The 21,665-nt window shown below is 33.9% G+C and overlaps 3 protein-coding genes across 7 annotated transcripts in view; 1 reads left to right on the top strand and 2 right to left on the bottom strand.

The window, feature by feature from the left end:
* LOC126906871 (electron transfer flavoprotein-ubiquinone oxidoreductase, mitochondrial) overlaps window positions 1-21,665 on the top strand; it is a 138,616-nt gene that overhangs the window by 29,543 nt on the left and 87,408 nt on the right. The window lies entirely within an intron of this gene.
* Window positions 12,931-18,261, bottom strand: LOC126906875 (uncharacterized). Of its 2 annotated transcripts, none has more exons than XM_050687793.1 (3): window positions 18,184-18,261; window positions 14,198-14,312; window positions 12,931-13,367 (listed from the first exon to the last, which is right to left on the bottom strand). In XM_050687793.1, exons 1-3 carry the CDS (start codon window positions 18,223-18,225, stop codon window positions 13,030-13,032), a joined length of 495 nt encoding a protein of 164 aa, XP_050543750.1. In that variant the 5' UTR covers window positions 18,226-18,261; the 3' UTR covers window positions 12,931-13,029. The 2 variants fall into 2 exon arrangements, with proteins under 2 accessions (XP_050543750.1, XP_050543751.1); XM_050687794.1 differs by lacking the exon at window positions 18,184-18,261 and adding an exon at window positions 18,044-18,180 and having other exon boundaries at window positions 12,933-13,367.
* Window positions 20,571-21,665, bottom strand: part of LOC126906874 (uncharacterized) — a 3,612-nt gene continuing 2,517 nt past the window's right edge. For both annotated transcript variants that reach the window (XM_050687791.1, XM_050687792.1), the window contains exons 5-6: window positions 21,454-21,565; window positions 20,571-20,950 (exon numbers count right to left, since the gene is read on the bottom strand). In XM_050687791.1, coding sequence (XP_050543748.1) covers window positions 20,646-20,950; window positions 21,454-21,565 — 417 coding nt within the window. In that variant the 3' untranslated portion in view covers window positions 20,571-20,645. The remainder of the gene's footprint in view (window positions 20,951-21,453; window positions 21,566-21,665) is intronic.

The following is a 21,665-nucleotide window of genomic DNA, read 5'->3' as shown; positions in this document are numbered from 1 at the left end:
GATATTCGTTCATATAGACAGAGCTGTTTACATAGTGTAAAATTATTTGTTGTCATTTGTAGTCGGATGGCGAGAAACGCTGAATAGGTTTTTTAAATCAAACGATCGAGGAGATTTATTGCAGAGCGGTACGGTTGATTCTATGTGGTCATTGTTGTCTATGTCAGTATTTTTACCTACGGGGACACCAAACACTTGTTTTTGTTTAATGGCCAAATTAACTTAGCTGGCTTCTCGTGTGTTGTTGTACGCGGTGTGTTTCTATGCATTAGCAAAAATTTGTTCAACTGGTGTTGAAGGTGAAATGGTGGAGAGACGTGTGTGGCACACAATAAGTTTTAACACCTTTTTGTTAATAATCGTAGGTGGCGTTGAGCCGTTTATTTAAATGGCGTGTTAACAAAATAATGATAACAACAAAAAAAGATGTTTAATAGAAAAACAAAGGTGAAAAAAAAGACTAAAATAAATCGACTTCTATACTGCGAGAAAAAGAAGGTAGTTAGTTGTTCGTAAAACGGACGACGAAACTATTCAATTGGTGTCTCGAGAATGCCTCGCTGGACGTATTATTGCGGTGGGTATTCGACGCTAGGCATTTATTGGACTTTACACCACGGCGATAACGCGTGTGTGTCACGGTTCGGTTTACAGTGGAGCGGTGGCTGAGAAGGAGATGACACGACCGCGGGGTGTCAAACGGGTGACAACGCCGTGACCGTGTCACTGTTTTACAGAGAACGAGCTTTTTTCATCGTTTAGTTATTTTTAAAATAATTATATAAGACATATGAATTAACATCAGAAATATTTAGAAGTCTGTAAAATATTGCCAATGGGGCCAGCGACGAGGCCAGCATCAACACCTCCTTTAGTGCTATTATAATAAGCAATTTTTTCAAGTTTTTAGATATCATCGTCAAACCCTCTTTGATTATGCATCGATGAAATTAATAATACTGCTTTATTTGGTATTGATAAAAGTGTAAGATCTTTTGTAAATCACTACTGAGTAGTGTCCTCTGTAGTTTTCTTTTTTGGATAGAAAAATTTGAGGTATTTACCGTTTATTTTTTTTTTTAATATCCCAACATATGTTAATTATCTCTTTTTAAAAAGTTCAACAAGTTCTATTAAACTGAACCAATTATCCGCAGTTACTTTACGGTTGGTTCCTTGTAATGGTTTTGTCAACCTTAAAATTGACTGTATAGGTTTAGGAATTTACATTCATTATTTATATTAGTACGTCAACAGACCTTTTAAATATTATTTATGGCATGATGGATGAAATAACATCTTATTATTTAATTATATCTTTTCCTATATGATAGTAAAAAGTGATGTATTTTCTCATATACAACCTACAAATATTGTCGTGACAAACTTGAAAATTTCAATACAAAAGAATCAAATTAAATTTTTTTTTTATTTAAGACAAGTTTTGAACAATAGAGTTAAGAAATACATAAAATGATAAAAAATTGTTCGGGTTTTGAGGATCAAAATTCATCCTCAGAATAATTGAGAAACTTTAAGCATAATAGCGCACTTTTTTATACTGTTAAATTATGTAGTATAGATCGTAAATGTTCTGAATAAAATAAAATTTAAAAAGTATAGTAGAGATATAGTAACATACAGTTGTGGGATTTTTTAGATAATTAATAATTGATATCCAATAAAGATTAAAATTAGTCATAAAACACTTTGATGCGTATTTGAAACACATTAAAAACATATTTAACACATCAACCAAAAATCACATGGTTTTTTATTTTAGAGGTTGATTACTTATAGAGAATAAGACGACACTGGAACGTTTTTTTTTTGTAACATATATTACATTTAACAAACTTAAATTTGAAATAATTTAGAATGATGTAAGAATATCGTACTATACAAAATATTACCAAACAGTCGATTAATTTTACCAAAACTTAAATAATTTCTTGCTTTAATGTTCAATAACTCTTAAAAATAAAAAATTCGTACAAATTTTTCATTTTTATAACATAAAATAATAATCTATATTTTAAAAGTTATTCTAACATTTTTTCAATTTAATTAGAGGCTATTTAATAGTGCTAAATATTTTTCAAACATTTAATTACGTTTAAATAAATATTTATAAGCCCAGAGATATACCATATTTTCTTTCGTGATTAATGTCGGGAAAAAGTAGTGTACCGATTACATAATGTTTTCTAATTTTCGTATTGTAATTAAGTTTAAAATATTAAAAACATTCATTTCAATCTTGTGATTGTATTTTTTGCCTGATTTGAAAAGTAAAAAAAAAATGTTAACTATAGTAGTTCACTTCTAGTACAGATTCAATGGCAAAAATTATGATCGGTTTAAATAAATAATAAAAGACGAAATAAACTCGTAAAATTAAAAAAATATCACATTATCCATGGGTTTTCTGGTTTTGGTCATTATGTAATTGTCTAAACTAAAATTAAACCACATCACGGGACACCAGTGAAATTTCAATACAATTTGATTGCTCATACTAAAGTGAAATTTTTTTCCAACTTTAAATCCATATTTCAGGGGAAATTTTATCACCTGAGGAGTGCATTAACTGGTGAAGCGAGTATATCGATACTAAATTTAAAAACTACGGAAGTAAATTACGATGTTGCATGGTAAATTATAAACAACTGATATGAAAATAAACGCGTTCTAATTGAAGCGCGCACAAAAGCAATTTTGATTTAGAGCCAGTTTATGGGGAATCGGCTGTGTAAATTAAATAAGTTCAATAATTCGTTAAAAGCATATATGCAAGCATTAAAATCGTTAGGCGAAGATCCAGAAAAATGGGGAGCTTTACTACTGCACGTAATTTGTAAAAAAATAGATATGGACTCTATACGTCAACGGGAGCAAGAAAATGATCACGATACAATTCCAACGGTTGAATCATTTATGTTGTGTTTGGATAAAAGATGCAAAGTATTGGAGTCGATTGAGTCAGCAAAAATCTTTTCTGGAAAAAATAGTATTGATTACATAAGTAATATATTTTCAAAAATTCACAATAAAAAAAGGGTAATTGCATTAGCAATTCATACAAAAATGCAATGCTATATGTGTAAAAAACCATACCCTATTTATAAATGTCCAGACTTTCTATCATGGCGCGTCCTCAGGTTGCGGATAGAGGAACGGTCTGCAGATATGCAGGTTAGCCGCGAAAATAGCAGTCCATTAATTTGGACTGACGAATAAGCGGTCGCGTACAGCGAGCCGCCCAAACGCTTGTTAAGCCTGTAGATATACAGGATAGCCGTGAAATAAGCCTTTAAGGACGAATAAGCGGTAGCGTTTAGGTGAGAACGGAGTTAAACGGCAATGCAACCAGTGAAGTTAGCCGCTCACTGGCCGGAGGGACTGGCTATGAGGGTAGCCCCCTCAAATCATATCACATTTATGAAAATGGAATCGAAAGGAGTAAATGTTACTGCATCAGGGGATTTGGATGTCCCAGTGCTGGCGGTTGGTGGGGGGCGTACCCACCAGGTGTCGTCATCAATCGAATACGCACCAAATGCAGGAGTGTTGAGGCAGGCTCCTGCAGCCAACCACGGGGTTGGTACTGCAACTGCAGGGAGTGGTGGTGACCAAGCCACTCCCACCNGCTACTGCGACTGCAGGGAGTGGTGGTGACCAAGCCACTCCCACCAGTGAAATAGCCGGGAGGTCATTGGCAACGGAATGTTTGGATTCTGGTACAATATTGACGACGGCCAACTCCCCAGATGCGTCTCCTAAAATCTCTCTATATTGGAGAGATTGCGGTGCGCATCAAAGGGTGGTTCGGCAAGGGTGGGACCTTCGGGTCCAACCATGGATGTGATTTGTGAGATGGAGGCGGTGGAGATGGGGGAGGACGATTCCTTGCGTCCCAAACGCAGGGAGATCTCCCTAACGAACAGCCCCTCCACCATCACATTGGAGGACACCCCGCTCTGCGTGGTTGCGCCCATGCCGGTGACTCCTCCGAAGGTCATGGCCAAGAAGCCCAAGATGGTGCCCCTGATGGCAGTTGACTTGTTTAATGCTGACGGGACACCAAAAAGGGTAATTGGTCGGACGAACGAGGTGTTGTCGGCTGGGCTGGATCTAGTCAGGGAGCAGGCGGACAGATCTCCGACGTGATTGAGGTGTATCTACCACACAGGCGGGTGGTGAAGATGGCTATGGCACTTATAGAGAGCGTAAGAGCCCTGGCCGATCTTCACCTGACTAGCACACCGGAGGGAAGATCACTTGCACCAACGTCGGAGAGCCGGGTGTGCCTCCAGGACAGTGCATCCCAGACGGACTACAGGTGGGACACTCACGGCCACCATCTAGGGCTGTCGGGGACACATCGTCCCCCCTCCAAGGTGTCAAGGTGGCAGCAACTGCGCTTCCGCTTGCCGCCGCCAACACTAAGAAGCGGAGGAAGAAGAAGAAGAAGGGGAAGAGGAGAGACGCTGCGTGTCCTACTGCGGCCATCGCAGCGCCCTTACCACTCAGCGGCGCAGCTCCCCCTTCTTCTTCAAGCACTCCTTCTTCAAGACACTCGCACGTGTCCAGTTGGTCGGTTCTCCCGCACAGGGAAAACCTCAACGACCACCGGTACATCGTGTACGAGTGTGGCTACGGAGGCCGTCCCCCCCGAATAGTGCCCCGCGAGCACTCTCCGGTGGGCGAGTGGGCTGGCGGGTCGGACCGGCCACGGACGTCGATGCATTCGAGACGGGCTTACTGCTCGCTCAATTGTCGGCGCCCGCAGTACCAGACCGACACGTCTCTGCGAACGAAGCGGTGGAAGAGTTGGACCGGAGGTTGGTCACAGCCTGCAACTTCGCCCTTCCGGCCAAACGACCGCCGTGGACTCGCAGACCGCCAGTCCACTGGTGGAACGCCAAGGTGGCGGCCAGGCGTGAGGAGTGCGTCAGGGTCAGGAGAACCATGACGCGCTCCAACCATTGGCCGCGGGACCCGAAATCCCCGGACCTGAGGAAGGCGCTCTGTTCCGCAAAGAGCTGAAGCTAGCCATCAGGCGGGCCAAAGCGAACTCGTGAAGTCGGTTGACCACGACCCGTGGGGGAAACCCTATCGGGTCGTTATGCGGAAGCTCCGCGGTCCACCGACTTCCGGTCAGCTGGAGGCGGAAGTGCTGGAAAGGGCGGTAGACATGCTCTTTCCGACACATCTGCCCCTGCCTCCCCCGGCGTTCGGGGACGACGTGTCGGTGGTGGAATTCACCAGCCAAGAGGTCGCTGACGCGGTGGCAAGTGTGCGGGGCCGGAACATAGCTCCCGGCCCTGACGGGATTCCAAACCGGGTGTGGGGGTTGGTCCACGACCTCGCCCCGGATTGGATACGCGTCGTTGCGAACCGCTGCCTCTCGGAGGGTGAATTCCCCACGAAGTGGAACAAGGCCAGGCTGATGCTCCTGAGAAAGGGTGCAAGCCCGAGGGTCTCCCCTCGTCGTACCGACCGCTTTGCATGTTAGACGACTTGGGGAAGATTCTCGAGCGGCTGCTTATCACCCGGATCGAAGCCCACCTGCCGACGTCTTGTGAGCGTGCATGACTCCACGATGTGGTTGATTTTCTGGATCTCCCCACACTCGCACAGTGGTGAATCGACCATGCCCCATTTATGCAGTAGGTAGTTGCACCTTCCCTTTTTTTTTTTAACACGACCGGCCTACATGCGGACCGCCCCGGAACTACCGTTAGGTATTGCCTCAGGGCGGCCCACGCCGTCTCTAAAACTCACACCACCACGTTGTGAATCAGCCCGAAATTAATCAAGAGCTGATTCACAACGTGGTGTGGCCTCCCCCGTTAGCCGGATCCCAAAAGTCGGGATCCGTTGCCCGGGTTGCACCACGTGGAGGTGGGGGCAGGACTTTGCGAAGGGGGCATAAAATAATTCACAAACATATAAGCACACTTATACCTAAGGCACCGGCCTAAACCAGCGCCTTAGGTCCTCCTGTACCGGGCGGCGCGGCTGCCGCTGCCTCAGGCGTTCGGCTTCCTCCTTCCTTTTCAGGACGGATTCCGCGAACGCCTGGACGAGCCTCCACGCCTCCCGGCTTCCCAACATGAGGTCCACCAAGGACCCGACGCGGATCGTGGACCCCAGACGGGACTCCAGCGAGTCCCGTTCCTGGGCCCACGCCTCGCACCGGAAGAGGGTGTGCAGAGCGTTGTCTGCCTCTCCCGGGCGATCCTGGCAGTGGTCGCACGTCGGCGCGGCTGCCCTCCGAATACCGTGAAGGTATTCGTTGAAGCAGCCGTGGCCGGACAACACTTGCGTGAGACGGTAAGACATCTCACCGTGTGTCCGGGCCACCCACCTCTCCAGGCGGTCGGGTCCTATGAGGGACCTGGTCCACTCGCCTCTCTTCGTTTCCTCCGAGAGGCGAGCCCGCCACCGGAGCATGGTGGTCCGCCGGAGCGCCAACCGGTCCTCGGGTTCGAGGGGTCGGTCGCGCTCTCGGCGGAGCTCATGTCCGGCGGCCCGTTCCGCGGCTAGCAGGTCGGCGGGCGGCAGTGACGACAGTATTCCCGCCGCCACTCCGGAGACCGTTCGGTAAGCCGACACGGTCCGGATCGCCGCCCGCCTGTTACTTTTGAATGGCAATTGTACCACGAATCTTCCATGTTCATTTCGCTGAACTGTTTGATCAAAATATTTCTTGCACACCTTTTCTTCTAACGTCCATGCATTTTTTTCTGTGTACTCGTCCAAGCGCCAAAATTTGGCCAATATATTTTCTAGTGATTGGTTAGAATTGTCATTCACAGTGANTAGTATCTTCAATTTATTTTTGACACTTTCCAAGTGTTGGTTGTATGTAAGGGTTCTATCGAATTTTACCCCTAGGTATTTAGGGCATTCTTCCGAAGCGATGTTTTGTCCGTCTATTTCTATGTGCAGTTCTCTGTTTGCTTCCCTATTATTGAGGTGGAAGGCCCTTGCCACAGACTTACTCGGGTTTAGTGTTAATTGCCACTTCTGGAAATATTTTTGTATTTTTATTAAATCGTTATTCAAAGTATTTTCTAACGCTGTGAAAGTCTTGGCTTGTGCTACTAGCGCCACATCGTCCGCATACATGAATTTTCTCGAAACAGTGTCGGTGATGTCAGTCGTATACACATTGAAGAGAATTGGATACAGTACAGATCCTTGCGGAAGCCCATTCTGAAGAAGTTTGTACCCGCTTACCTTACCATTAAGTGATACACGAAGTGTCCTGTTTGATAGTAGATTTTCCATTATTCTGATCGTCGTTCTACACTTTGTTATTTTCGTCAGTTTTAGTAGTAGCCCTCTCTTCCATACGGTGTCGTATGCTGATGAGAGGTCTAGAAAGACAGCACCAGACTTTTCTTGGCGTTGGAAACCATTTTCTATATGCGTTGCTAGTGCAAGGGTTTGGTCACAACAGTTTCTGTTTTTCCTAAAACCAGCTTGTTCTGTTGGTAAGGATGCTTCCACTAAAGGTTGTAAACGTGCTAAGATAAGTCTTTCAAAAAGTTTGTACATTGTTGACAAAAGGGATATTGGTCGGTAGTTTTTGGGATTGGTAGCTTCTTTATTTGGTTTCAGGATAGCTATCACTTTCGTTTCTCGCCATATTTTTGGGAGAGTATTCGTGTTTACTATATTGTTGGCCAGTTTTGCGATCCAGCTGATACTCTGGGGTCCAAGATTTTTGAGAAACTCTGGTAGAATTTCATCCGTTCCAGCTGCTTTTCTGTTTTTTACATTTTTTAGAGCGTTATAGACCTCTTCAACAGAGAAATCTGACATGAGTGCCGACTTTTCTTCGCATTTCCTTAACTCCTCTGCAAGTTCTTTTCTTACTTCTATTTTTCCGGTTTTTTGCGGTTTGATATTAGAAGTTTTGAAAAGAATATTCGCGATGTCATTGGCTGCAATACCTCCAACTTTCTTTGAAGGTTGCGCAGCGCCAAGCTTTCGCAAGAGAGACCAGCTTTTCCTGCTTGAGTGTGTGTAATCCATTTCTTCCATAGCAGCTATCCATCTATTTCTTCTTTCTTCGTCTAGTAGTNCATAGCAGCTATCCATCTATTTCTTTTTTCTTCGTCTAGTAGTGCCATTAACCGGTTTGTTGTTACCTCATTCCCAGATTGATCGTATTCATGTAATAATAAGTCGCACTCTTTGATCCAGCATGGTATGTAGTTTTGTCTATGTCCTCTAGGTATCGCTAGGGCAGCTGCTTTTTTTATTAGTTTCCTGAATCTTGAGTAGTTTTCTGGAGTAGGAGGAATTCGGTTTATATTCTCATCCATGTATTTGGTGTAAACCTCCCATCTCGCTTTTCGTAGGTTCCATCTGGGCATTTCAGGTTTATTGATCCTTGGAAAATTGACACCTATGTCTATAATCACTGGTTTATGTTGGCTTTTGGGGAATTTAGGTAGGATTTGTCGTGAGACTCTTAGAGGTTGGTCTTCCTTGTCTCTAGATACAAAACAAAGGTCAGGAGAGGTAGTTGTCCCCCATCGACCTGATTCGAAAGTACCACCCTGCTTAGCGTCATAAACCAGGTGTAGGCGGTGGAGCGCTGCCCATCGAGAGAGTGTCGCACCATCCTCGTTCTCACTTAGGTAACCCCACTCAGTGCTATGTGAGTTGAAGTCACCGATATAAATTGTAGTGTTTTGGTTGACTGAGAGTACTGAGTTGGACCACCTTTCTGGTGGAGGTTGTAAACATTGTATATTATAAGGTTTCCCACATATATACCAATCGAGTGTTCGTTTCCGGCGACAGGGTTTATTTGTTGTTCTTTAAAGTTCAGGTTTACATATGTTGCCAGTCCATGTTTGGCATGACCTTTGTAGTCAACCATATTGAAGCCAGGTACCCCCAGGAGTCTGGTCTTGTCACTCGGTACGTGGATCTCTTGAATTGTCAGTACATCTGCGTCTTTAAACATATTGCCAAAAATATCAGCCTTTGCCCTTGTCAAGCCTTCCACATTTAGGTGCACTAATCTTATTGTTCTTTGCGATTCTTTATTGTTTTTGTGTTTTTCGATGGTTGCATCAGGTTTTAAAATTTTGTTTTTTCTGTTTTTTGTTTTTGTAATTTTTTTGTAAGGAATTTTGTTATTTTTACTCTTTACGTAATTGCTATGCATGTCAGGCTAGCCCTGAAAAGGGCTGTTTGGGCCAATAGATCCAGGAGGTCCTAAAACGTTTGGATGTCGGTTTGATGTCGCTTCGTTTCGTGCCATTTTCACATATACTCATAGAACTATGTTCTTGGTTGTATCGCGTAACATTAGCACTACTCACAGGGGGGACCACGGGAAGGTACGACATCACCCCCCCCCGGATTTCACTCTGGGATCCGGCTAACGGGGGAGGCCACACCACGTTGTGAATCAGCTCTTGATTAATTTCGGGCTAATTCACAACGTGGTGATGTGAGTTTTAAAGACGGCGTGGGCCGCCTTGAAGTAATACCTAACGGTAGTTCCAGGGCGGTCCACAACCAAGCCGATCGGAGGAAAAAAAAAAAAAAGACTTTCTATCATTAAGTCTAGATAATCGAAAAATAAAAGTAAATAAATTAAAACTGTTTATTTGATTAAAAAATTATCATTTTGTTGATCAGTGCAAGTTAAGAAATGTATGAAGTATCAGGGGGAGCACAATTCGCTCTTGCACCAGTTAGGTGAGAATGAGAACACGAGTAGCAATGCACAGATCAATATGCATACTGTAAACATAGGTAAAAAACAAACATTATTAGCAACAGCGATAGTGAGAGTTATGAACACTACGGGAAACTATATAGATGGACGTGCATTACTTGATAGTGGTTCTCAGAACAATCGATGTATTAATTGGAGCCGGTACATATTGGGACTCAATGTGTGTTGGTAAATTTAAAACATATCAAGATGGACCGTAAAAAACTTGTTTAGGTTGGGTAGTTGTCGGGGAAGTTCCGGATAAGTGTGAGAGCAATTAGGTTACCTGTATGTTGATTATGGAAAGTAAAGAAAGATTATTCGAAAACAAAATTGAGGCTTTTTGGGAGATTGAAGAGCTTGACACAAAAGAAGAAACATTGTGCATGGAGCATTTTAATAAAAATACTACGCGTAATAATAATGGTAGATTCATTGAAACATTACCGTTTAAAGATAATGGTTAATTAGGTTATTCATACTACTCCACTTTACGGCAATTTTTATCATTGGAAAACCGATTAATTAAAGATAATAGCTTATATGATAAGTATAAATTATTTATGGGAGAGTATGAAGAGCTCGGGTACATGAAAGTATAGGTAGCGTTAATAAAGGTAAAGACGAAATCGAGCCAAATATTATTATTTGCCGCATTCATATGTACTAAATGATAATAGTCACAGCACTCGTTTTCATGTTGTATTCAACGGTACGTCAAAGACTAGTAATGGCTTATCGCTGAATTGTATTTTAATGAACGGTCCAAAAATACCTACTTGATCTACTAAATATTGTTGTACGTTTCCGTACACAAAAATATGCATTTTCAGCTGATATTTTAAAAATGTATAGACAAGTATTATTACATGTGGATGATCAGAATTATCAACGTATATTATGGCGTTCAAATCAATCAGATGAAATAAATATTTATAAATTGTGTACTGTGACATATGGACTCGTACCATCCGGTTTTTTAGCTATTAGTTGTATTAACCGCATATCTGAAGAGGTCAATGATTCACAGTTAAAAGAAGTATTAAAAAATGATTTTTGTGTAGACGATTGTTTAACAGGAGCAAATAGTTTGGGTGAGGCTTTATGTTTACATGATAAATTGATTGAATGTTTGAAAAAATACGGATTTGAACTATCTAAATGGGCTTCAAATAACGTTAGGTTATTACCCAATCAGAAGGATAATGAAGATATGATTACGGCAATTTTTAAAGAAAATATTAAAACATTAGGGTTGTACTGGCAGCTAACATGTCCTTGTTTTTGCGTTCCGAAATACTAACAAAATAAGGTACGAATTAAACTATTACATAAGAAAATACTTATGTATAGTAGAATATGTACGAGTAGACCGGTAATATACGGTCAGTACAAAATAATAATGTAGCCCAGCAGGGTAGCTTGGTTAATACTTATAGTTATTTCACACCATAACTATTACAATACTTGTCTTGTATTTTTATAAAAATTTTATAGGACTCAATATTTGAGAAATTCTAACAATGATGACGTTAAAGTTTTATTTTATAAAATGAATAAATTCCGATTTTTTATTCAAAAGATAAAAATTAAAGTCAAGATCTCAACGTGGTTTTGTTTATAGCTTTCAGATAAAGCTTAGAAGTTATTAATATTACTTGATGTGTTTATTTAAAATTGTTTGTGCCTGTCACCACTCTTTCTCAGCTCTTAGGTGTTTTCCTTTCATTAGGTATATATTTTTTTGAAAATTTATACTTTACCTGCCCACAGATGGGATTAAATATAGCAACTTTTGCATGAAAAGTTAAAATGTTCTGGAAATATTGCTTTCAATAAAGATAAATTAAATAAAAGTTTATATAATATGTTCGGTTTATCATGATTTTTTATGATACGGGCAACATTGGTGGCAATTATCTTTCAGACTGTTGTTCAGTTTGCTCGGTACCGTACTGTTGTACACTTACCGTCCGCAAATAGTTTGTATAATCTTAATGGAGCTTAACTTATAATCGAATTATGATACATCTATTTTGTAATTTTATACAGTCCAAATCGAAGTCTAATACAATATCTATCTAATAAATATAATAAAAGGAAGAGAGCTACTATATCCAAAAAAATGTTTTAGCTAAATTACAATTTCAATTTCTACTGAAATTACAATTAACAAATAAAGGTCAGTATAATCGTAAATTGTTGCCTTTTTTATGATTCGTTTGTAATATGAAATCATAAATTATAAATATAAATCACATTAAAAATAATTTATTTGTTTAATAGAAGACATAGAACTTTATTTGAGAACTGCAATATTTTTTTTTTTAATGTGAATTCATGCTGTATTTGGCATAGTTCAGAAATCCTTATAAAAGTAAAGTACAATCTCACATCGAAATGTTTTTTTTTATTACAGAGTGATCGGTTTATAATAAACCCGCCGACTGCTATCAAAATAAATACAATATTGAAAAAACAATTTTGATTTCTTTTAGATAATTATAATTAGTGATTTATCAGCCAGTAATTACTTACTCTCCCTTAAAACTTAATGATGTGTTAATTTTTTTTCTTTATTTATCAACATACATATTTAATTAAATCATAAAATAGTAAATAATCTAATTAAGAAAATGACTGGATGATAACAACTTTTGGACTAGTATTGTAGAAGTTATTATCAATGTAAAGTTTTGACTGGAGGTGAGGAGTGTTTGCTGCTATTTTTATCGTGATAACTAGTGAACTAGTCATATTCCGGCCGTACTCATCGTTCCGTTTAGGTATAAAAATGAGAATAACATCCAAAGTAGTGGTCTAAAAGTTGTTATCGACCAATTATTTTTTTTAAAAAGATAATTTTCTATTTTATTAGTTAATTAAATTAATGATTGTCACCATTTAAAAAAATAAAGTTGACACATCTATACGTTATAAGGGATGATTTTAAAAGTAATAAATAGCTAACTTAATCAAGAAATATATGTAACTAAAAACCCCACATTTTCTTTTTAATATTGTATTTATTTTGAGAGTAATCAAATGATTTATGATAAATCTATCACCCTTTATTGATGTCACTGTGTCCCCATCGACTCTACTGGACCCTTTTTAGACTTTGGTATATTCGCTATTGCACAGATGTTTTCTTATTAAAAAAAAATCTTTAGTTTTAAGTGATTAACAAATATATTTTAAAATGTGTTTAATAATATTTAGTTTTGTATATTGTTTATTTGAATTTATAAATTTTTTGAAAAAAAAAAATTATATTAAAATTGAGAATATAATGCTTCGACTCTTGAGCAGGAGAGTAATAAAAAATATTGATTATCTTCCTCAAAATAAATGTCACCATTAATAAGTTTTAAATTTAGCGTTTTTAAATTAAATTTTGCCGGATCGAAAATTCGCTCCCAAAAAAATCGACCACATTTGGGTAGAAATTCTTCGCAATCTTTAACAATTTTGACTTTTGCTACACTTAAAAAATGTTCGTTATAACATACTTTTTCGACTGTTACTTTGATAAAATAATCCATGGCTTTTTTTTTGTCCTCTACTAATAGAAGGATGCATGACAAATCATCCAATGTACCGTCTAGAAGTACTTTTGAAATTTCATGTATCACAGAAAATATTAAAATTATTCAAAAATTATTACAGCATTTTATTTGTTATTATGTATTGAACAATATAATAATCTTATAACAATTGAATAATACGTTTTTTGAAATGTGCAATAATATAGTATAAAACAAAAAATGTATACAAATAGTGTAATGTGATTTTTTAAGAAATTTATGAAAAATTGGCCTTAAAAATTTCTTAAAAAAAGATCCTCTATTTCAAAAATAGCTTCCACTTTAAAAGAAATACTAAAATAGCCCTGCTCCCATTATTATCTTCTAGATCTGCACTAGATCTTAATTTCTATAAACGATAAAATTTAATAATGTAAATAATTTTCTTTTAGCTTTAACAGTTCATTGAGGACCATTGTGACTCCCTACAAAGAGGAATCGTTAATAAATAAATAATTATTATTTTATAATATATTCAGAGGCGATATTAGAATTTATTTTAAAAAGGAAATACTGATTTCATTTAGCATTTTTCTTATGACTTTTTTTTTAGTCAACACATTTTTAATGAAAATTGACAATGAAACAACTACGTGACGTTAAAAATGTGTGTATAAAAAATCCTTCTTTTTATTTTTACTCTTCACTTAAAATTTCAAAAAAAAATATAATACACTTCCGATTTGGTACAAAAATGCAGATTCAGTATTTTAGGTAAGACTCACCCCCATTTATTACCCCTCTATAATGATGTATTTGAATTTATAACAACTATTTAGAAATTTAGGTTTTTTTATACCCTTTATTACATTATAATGCTAATATCATTATGGTTAACTCTTTTTAATTGTCATACCTTTATAAATATCATGATTCCTCAAAGTTGTATCAAAATCCATACATCGAAAGAATTGAATTTTGGCTTCAAATATGAAAAATTTGCTTTCATTGACTGTATATGCAAAAGATATCTAGATAAAATATTTTATCTAAATAAAAGTTTTACTAAGAATTAAACAAGAAAAATCTAAACTGTTGTTATATTTAGGTAGGAGAAGGGAAAAATTCCAAAAAAAAATGTGAAACAAATATACTCGTACATTTTCTTAAATCTTGTAACCTAATATTTATCTAATTTTTAACTTTAATATATATTATAATTTTGAGTATACTTAAATATTAAGTTTAGACATTATTGCAATAAATTCATTGTTATAGTGACATTTTTTACCCGTTGTAAAAATTTAATGCATAGTGCTACGCTTAGGCGTAATTCAACTTTAAATAATTTAGTTATAACAAGTTAAGTATAAAAATTATGGATGTTTTTATTATACATGGCACTAAAGCCGTCAGTTTTTTTTTTATGCATAGGTAGGATTGCAAAATGTTTTAAGCATAAAAAATTTTTTTTTAGTAATATTTTAAGTTTTTCATTATATGATAAAATTTTTAATTATGGTTATATAATTTTATTATAATCTTTTTATTCGAAAGATTATAATATAATGTGATTTTATATAATAAGGTGCATTGTAATGCTTGTAAAATCTTTTTATGTTACATATCAGTCAAAACAGGAATTTAAAATTTAAAAGATATAAAAAGAAACCACATTTATTTACTACAAACTTTTAACAAAAAATAACCAATAAACAATTAAGTTACACGACCCAAGTAGTAGCGGTTAGTATAAAGTACGCCTCTTCTGCCTTTATGATTATATCTTTACTTTAGTTTAGTGTTCGCAATAATTACTGCTTTCTAGAATGACATTGATTGTACGCTATACCACTAGATAAGTTTATCTATTATTCATTTCATATCCTTCTGAATTTAATATATTGATCTTTCAACGGTGTTTGTAACTGTATTAATGTACTGTTATCAACCGTGATCAAAGATTTATATTTTAAATTTCCATTTATAAAGTTAGTTAATCTTATATCGTGATCATAACCTTCGTGTAATCAATCGTGATCAAGATAACTAGCTTCTCCTCTTATCCCTTTAATCTTTGCTACTGTGCTCGTAACAAGACGTTACCAACTGTGATCCAAAGAGTTATACTTAACTCTTTATTTAATATAGTTACTTCCTAAAGTAATACTGATATGATAGGTAATAAATATTCATATATTTGATATTTTTGTTTTCTTTTTAAATAAAACGAAATAAGCTAATTATTTGAGGAAAATGTGCTGTGCTTACATATTATTGGCAATTTCCAGTTAAGTAATTTAAACCTAGATACAGTATGTAAGTAAAAACGTTTCAATTACTACCTTTATCAGTTATAAGGGATGAACATAAAAAGTATTTAAGCACTCACCTACGCGGCATTCGTCATAGAATTTAGATTAGTAAATATTTTTAATATTTGATATATTAAAATATGTAACAATATGTTATGTTAATATTTAAAAAAATACAGTTAGTACTTTTATAATGGATAAGAGGAGTTTGATCTTAAATATATTTAACTACATAAAAGTCAAGAAATAAATAATACTAAACAAAATCAAAATTATAAGATTAGGAGACATTTAGTGGTGAATGTCAAATCATTTACTTTGTATATATGCTACTTTGTTATAATATATTTAAGAAACATATAATACGAAATAATATACAGAGTAATTTTTTTATTATGAACCACATATTCAATTAAAAAATAAAAATAAAATTGATAATTTTTATTAATTAAATTGTTCATGATAAAAAAATCACTCTATAAAATATATTAAAATACTAATGAGATATATCATAATACTATTACTAAGGTATAATCTAAAAATAATAATCCGAATAATTTAAAAATAACAGAATCCACAGTTTTATATTTCCAAGAATTGAAAATTTTTCAATGCCAATTTCTAATAATTATTTAAACAAATATTACATATTACTACAAAATTCATTATTAAATTCTGTTAATAATTTAGGAACAAAAAATTTTCCTCGTAAATGGGGATATAAATACTTCTACGGCCCCTCTGCTAGTCGTATAAGGCTACACGTCTAGTCGACCGCTGGTAAAAAATGTTGTTAAAAACTATGAAAATTCTTAAACAGAACTTAAGTCCCGTATCGGATATACGCTTAGAAAACAGGTCAAGTGGAAGTAGTTTAGGATAAGGATGGCCGATCCCAAGTAGTTGAGATGAAGACGAGAAAAAAAGGTGAAGAAAATTTAGAGATAAAATATAATTATTGTGAAACATTGAATATTATAAACATTATTATAATGAGTTTCTATAATCATATTATTTGAATCAATTGCATAATAATAGAATTTACAAAGATTGATTATGATCCATTGAATACAATTATTTGATTGCTTTCGAGTAAATTGAATACCCATCAGTTTTCTTTTTAGGACTCGAACTGTCTAGAATATCTCCAATAAAATACGAAATAACAAAATACACTCGTGTTAAATGTCAAAAATGTAGTTTAAGAAAATTAAAAAAACACGCTTTTAAAGCACATCGATTATCAAAGTTAAAAAAATTTTTTTAAATAATTATGAACAAAAAATACTAGTATTATTGTAATAAAAGCGTCGGGCGCTCAATATACGATAAATATGGCACAAAGGACCCACGCTTTTATCACAATAATACTAGTTTTTTTTTTGTTCATAATTATTTTAAACAATTTTTTTAACTTTTTAGTTCGATGTGCTTTAAAAGCGTGTTTTTTTAATTTTTTTAAACTATATTTATTTTTTACTTTTTAGTTTCATGTTATGATAGTAGTTACTATCAATATCTTGGTTGTTACGGATAACGGGAAATCAGAGTTCGATTCCGGAGAGGGAGTCAGAGAAACGGCTACCACATCCAAGGACTGCAACAGGCGCGCAAATTACTCACTCCCGGAATGTGGAGGTAGTGACAAAAAATGACAGTACGGAAATCATCCCTCGTAATCGGAATGAATACTTTATAACTCTTAATTAGAATAAAGCGTGTTAATATATAAATTTTATTAGTAATTAGAATATATATATGTACAAGTAAAGCGACTTAAGTACGTAAACGTATCATGCACTAGCCGTGTTTTGTGGGCGGGCGGGTGGGTCGGACTAACGTTATACCTGAGGTATAAACGGCGGTAGGAATATATACGTAGGCCGTATGGCACGCGAATGGTATTGTCAGTCAAAATAAAAATTTGTTTATACATATATATAATATTGATGACAAGCACGCGTGTACGGGTACGATAACCAAAAATAAATGTATATAGGAATAGTGTTGCCGTCGTGTGGTGAGCGAGGCGTGGGGTGAGGTAAATGAGTTATGACAGTCTAGTCTCAAGGCCATAGACGACGGAATATGCGAAAACGCGTGACGCGTGGAGAGTTACAAACATATATACATACAGGTGAAACTAATATAAGTGTGTTAAAAAAATTAAAGATCGTGCATGGAAAAATTATAATTTTAAAATAATTATGTTTGAAATTCTGTAAATAATGATCAATGGAAAATGTAAAATTATCAAAAAAAAAAAAAATATGGAATGTATCGTGATTTCTCAAAATATTATGTATGTAATACTTTGTTACGTAGTTGACCCCATTTTTAATCAATTAATACAGTTTAAGTGAAAGCTTACACTCCTAAAAGTTTAACTTGGAAGAGTGCTCCTGAAATTATGTAATTGGATTTAAGTAATAGATATTATAACTTACTAAGGTTATGAAGAAAATTGCTCTATTCATTTTTAAATATTAAAAAGATAGAATCATATAATGTGTAAAATTAATTATGTGTTATAGCAATATTTAACTATTCTTAACTAAAATTAATTAAGATTTTTCAGATAAATTACTTTGAAAAAAAAAATTATATCAGAGCTTCTAAACAAACGCATTTATTCCCAACGTGTAATTACTTTATTATTTAAAGAGTTGTGTAGTCTGGTGTATTAAAAAAATATTATACAATAATATAATAAATTATAAGAAAAAATTACTTAGCAAACTTCTCGTACAATGTATTATACAAAGTGATTAGTTTAAAGCTAGCTACTTTATTTAAAAATAATGTACCTACGTGTCAGAAAATCATTTGTATAAGCTAGCTAAATATGTATGTTAACATTAAAAAAAAAAAGTTGACATCTTTTTAATGTATGAGGAATGAATTAAAAAAGTAATTAATAGCTGATAAATTATTAAATATATATAACTGAAATAGACCAAAAATATTATTCTTAACATAATTTATTATTTTAGAGGAATCGGTTTGCTAGTGATAAAAGAATCACTCTGTATATGGTAATATTTAAAATTTAATAACTAAATTGTTTCATCAATTCTTACCTACTTAATTATATTTACAGTTATATATTTATTACAATAAAATAAATATACAAATTAATTTATTACATTATATTTTTATCAATGATGTCACGAAATATTTATTGGCTCTATTTGAGTGCGTTTCTTACACAAAATTGATAGAAAATATAGGATAATAAATAATGACAAATTTTCTGTTCTACAATATTTTTAGGTAAATTTTATATGGAATTGCTACGCAATTTTAAAATCTAAACATTTATTTTTTTTTAATTTCTATAATATAATTTGGTAATGAGTTATGTAAATTTTGAAGCTATTCCTTGAACAAGCTTTAACTTAAAATAATTTAGAATAATGTCAGTATTCTGTTACAATGCAAAATATTACAAAATTTACCCCTTTTTCGAAAATAATATAATTTTTGACTTTATGAACTCCTAGAAATCGAGATTACGGATAATGTAGGGTTTTTAAGAAGGTGGAATTTTAGAACTTAAAAAAAATTGAAAAGAAAAAAATATGATTTGATTTTTAAGCCCCTCTTATATACATTTTATAATATGTCCAGAAAATGATTATAGTATGTAAAATATTTTAATAAATAAAAATGATAATGTATTTCATTTTCAGTAGCTTGTTATGGAATTTTAGTTATAAAATGAAAAACCATTTTAAAAACAATTTTGAATGCGTATTAATTTTAACACATTAACTTAATTTAAACTAAAAATTGCAAAAATATGTAAATATAATGCTGTTGTAATAGAACATCTCATAAATTTATTATAAATATATGTTTGGAATATGCACGTGCACATAAATCTATACACGTTTAAAATGCTATATTTTACTTTGACATTGTTGGTGTTCTTACTTTATTTTTTGTAACTCATCAAATATATTATTTTAGGTCCTTTAATAGATTTTTATGAAATCACAAAAGTAGAAAAATTTTTTATAATGTTGTACAGTTATAATGTTAAGTTAAAAAAATAAAATTAGGCCATAAATCTAGAGATAATCAAAATTCATTTTTATGTAAAAAAAAGATTTTTTGTAGTCTGTATTACTATAACTTATTTAGGTATTAGATTAAAAGTATCGCTTCTTGTGAATATTTACGCTAAATATAATGAAATTTAAACATAACTCATGTAATTTCTAATATATTAAGACTTTTTTATTATCACCAATTTATTTTCAAAATAAATTCTTGTATACATCATATAAAGAGGGGAACAATCCCTACTGCTCCCAACTTTTTATACAATTAGAATTTTACCATAAATTTTTAAAAATAATTTATGCAAGATTTTCCAACAAAAAAAATTTATTGAGATACAAAAATTTTAATACAGCATATGGGTATGCAATAAAATATTTGTAAATTAATCGTTACTTATCCTAAAATCGTTAATGACCCATTACATTTTTTTGTAAAAAGAGCTATAAATAAAATAATGTAAAAAAATTAAAAAAGAAAGCTTTTATAAAATCACAATTACGTAAAAAGTCGAAAAGAACTTAAAACGTATAGATTCATTTTTAAATTCATTTTTCTTCAACACATACTCATGTCTATAATTAAAAAGATTGTAATTATAGTATAAAAGAATGCGATGTAAAACGTTATAATCATTTAGTAAAGTTATACACTTATGCATATATGCACTTTTACAGAGGTTCAGTATATAAGGAAATAGAAGTTGATGTTGTTTTTTGAATAAACCAACAATTCCTTTTAAAAATTAAACAATAACTACAGATTCATATCTGTACATTTTTACAGTAACTCAATTTTTCTAACCTATTGCGACGTAGAATTTTAAATCGTTTCATCTTAATATGTATTAGTGTACAACATTTACATTCAATAGTATTTTATAGAATTCTCTTAAAAAAAAAAAAAAAATTTTTCTGGTTTTAAAAGTTATAATTTATTTACGGTAAATTAATAAGTTCCCTGTACATTTTTTATTTAAAGTTTTTATTGTTGACAGCTCAAAACTTTTTCTTCTCGTGAGTTAAATATATCACCTAGATCATCTACAAAATAATTCATAGGTCGAAAATAGAATTCATGAATACCCAATAAATCCTGCAAAAAAAGCTTGACACATTTATTTATTTGCATTTTACTACTGTTAAGGTAACGGTCTTCAAACTTTATTTGCGATTGATCAATTTTAAATATATTATAAAATATTCCATTTTGTACATAATTTTTGGCTTGTTCTTTGTTTTCTGATTTTAATATTAAACATATATATTTTGACATATCTTGAATCAAATCTAAATTCAGGCAATAATAATATTAATCAAAAATATTGAATACAAAAAAAAACTCGTATTAATTTATCTAAATTAATATCAAAAAAATACAATGTTTAAAAATAACTTTAAGATAGGTGTTTATACAAATGTACATTTTCCCATTACCGTGCACCAATCGTTATCAGCTGAGCTACCATTACACAGCACACACAATAAAATTTACTATAGCTAAGATTGATCTAATTAAATATATTTCTTAAAATATTAATTTCGAAATCACGATATGTGTATATATATATATATATAATAACAATATTAATATCGTATTGAATTATCGGTATCGTTGCACATCTCTAGTAAATACTATGCCATGCTAAATTTTTTACTTCAATATATTTAATTTATGTGTTATAATCTCTGGTTACGTCATTGTTAGTGAAATTTTTAAAAAATATTGAGGTTTACTGGAATTGGTTATTCGTTTGGAACCTAATAAAATATTATTATTAATATTAGTTTACCGTCATATACATCGTTTTTTCGTAAATATGAATTTTTGTTCAAACATTTACTTAGCTTTTTACGTTTATCAAATAATGTATTAATATTCATTTCCTCTTTTGTTAGATCAACCTAAATTACAACATTATTATAAAATATGTATGAATCAGGTTTCTCAAAGAGTTATTTCCAGTGCTCGAATTGGGGGGGGGGGGCGCAGGGGGACGTAGCT

Source organism: Daktulosphaira vitifoliae, unplaced genomic scaffold, assembly GCF_025091365.1.
Source record: "Daktulosphaira vitifoliae isolate Bord-2020 unplaced genomic scaffold, ASM2509136v1 Scaffold_5, whole genome shotgun sequence".
In the NCBI taxonomy this organism is placed as follows: Eukaryota; Metazoa; Arthropoda; class Insecta; order Hemiptera; family Phylloxeridae; genus Daktulosphaira; species Daktulosphaira vitifoliae.
This window is presented reverse-complemented; position numbering and strand designations above follow the sequence as displayed.

Excerpts from the sequence above, each read along its gene's own strand:
- LOC126906875 (XM_050687793.1), bottom strand. The coding sequence starts at position 18,225 with ATGCGTTTGTTTAGAAGCTCTGATATAATTTTTTTTTTCAAA. Across the intron at positions 14,313-18,183 it reads ATATAATTTTTTTTTTCAAA|ATATCTTTTGCATATACAGT; the intron begins GTAATTTATCTG and ends TATTTTATCTAG. Across the intron at positions 13,368-14,197 it reads GAATCATGATATTTATAAAG|TACTTCTAGACGGTACATTG; the intron begins GTATGACAATTA and ends AAATTTCAAAAG.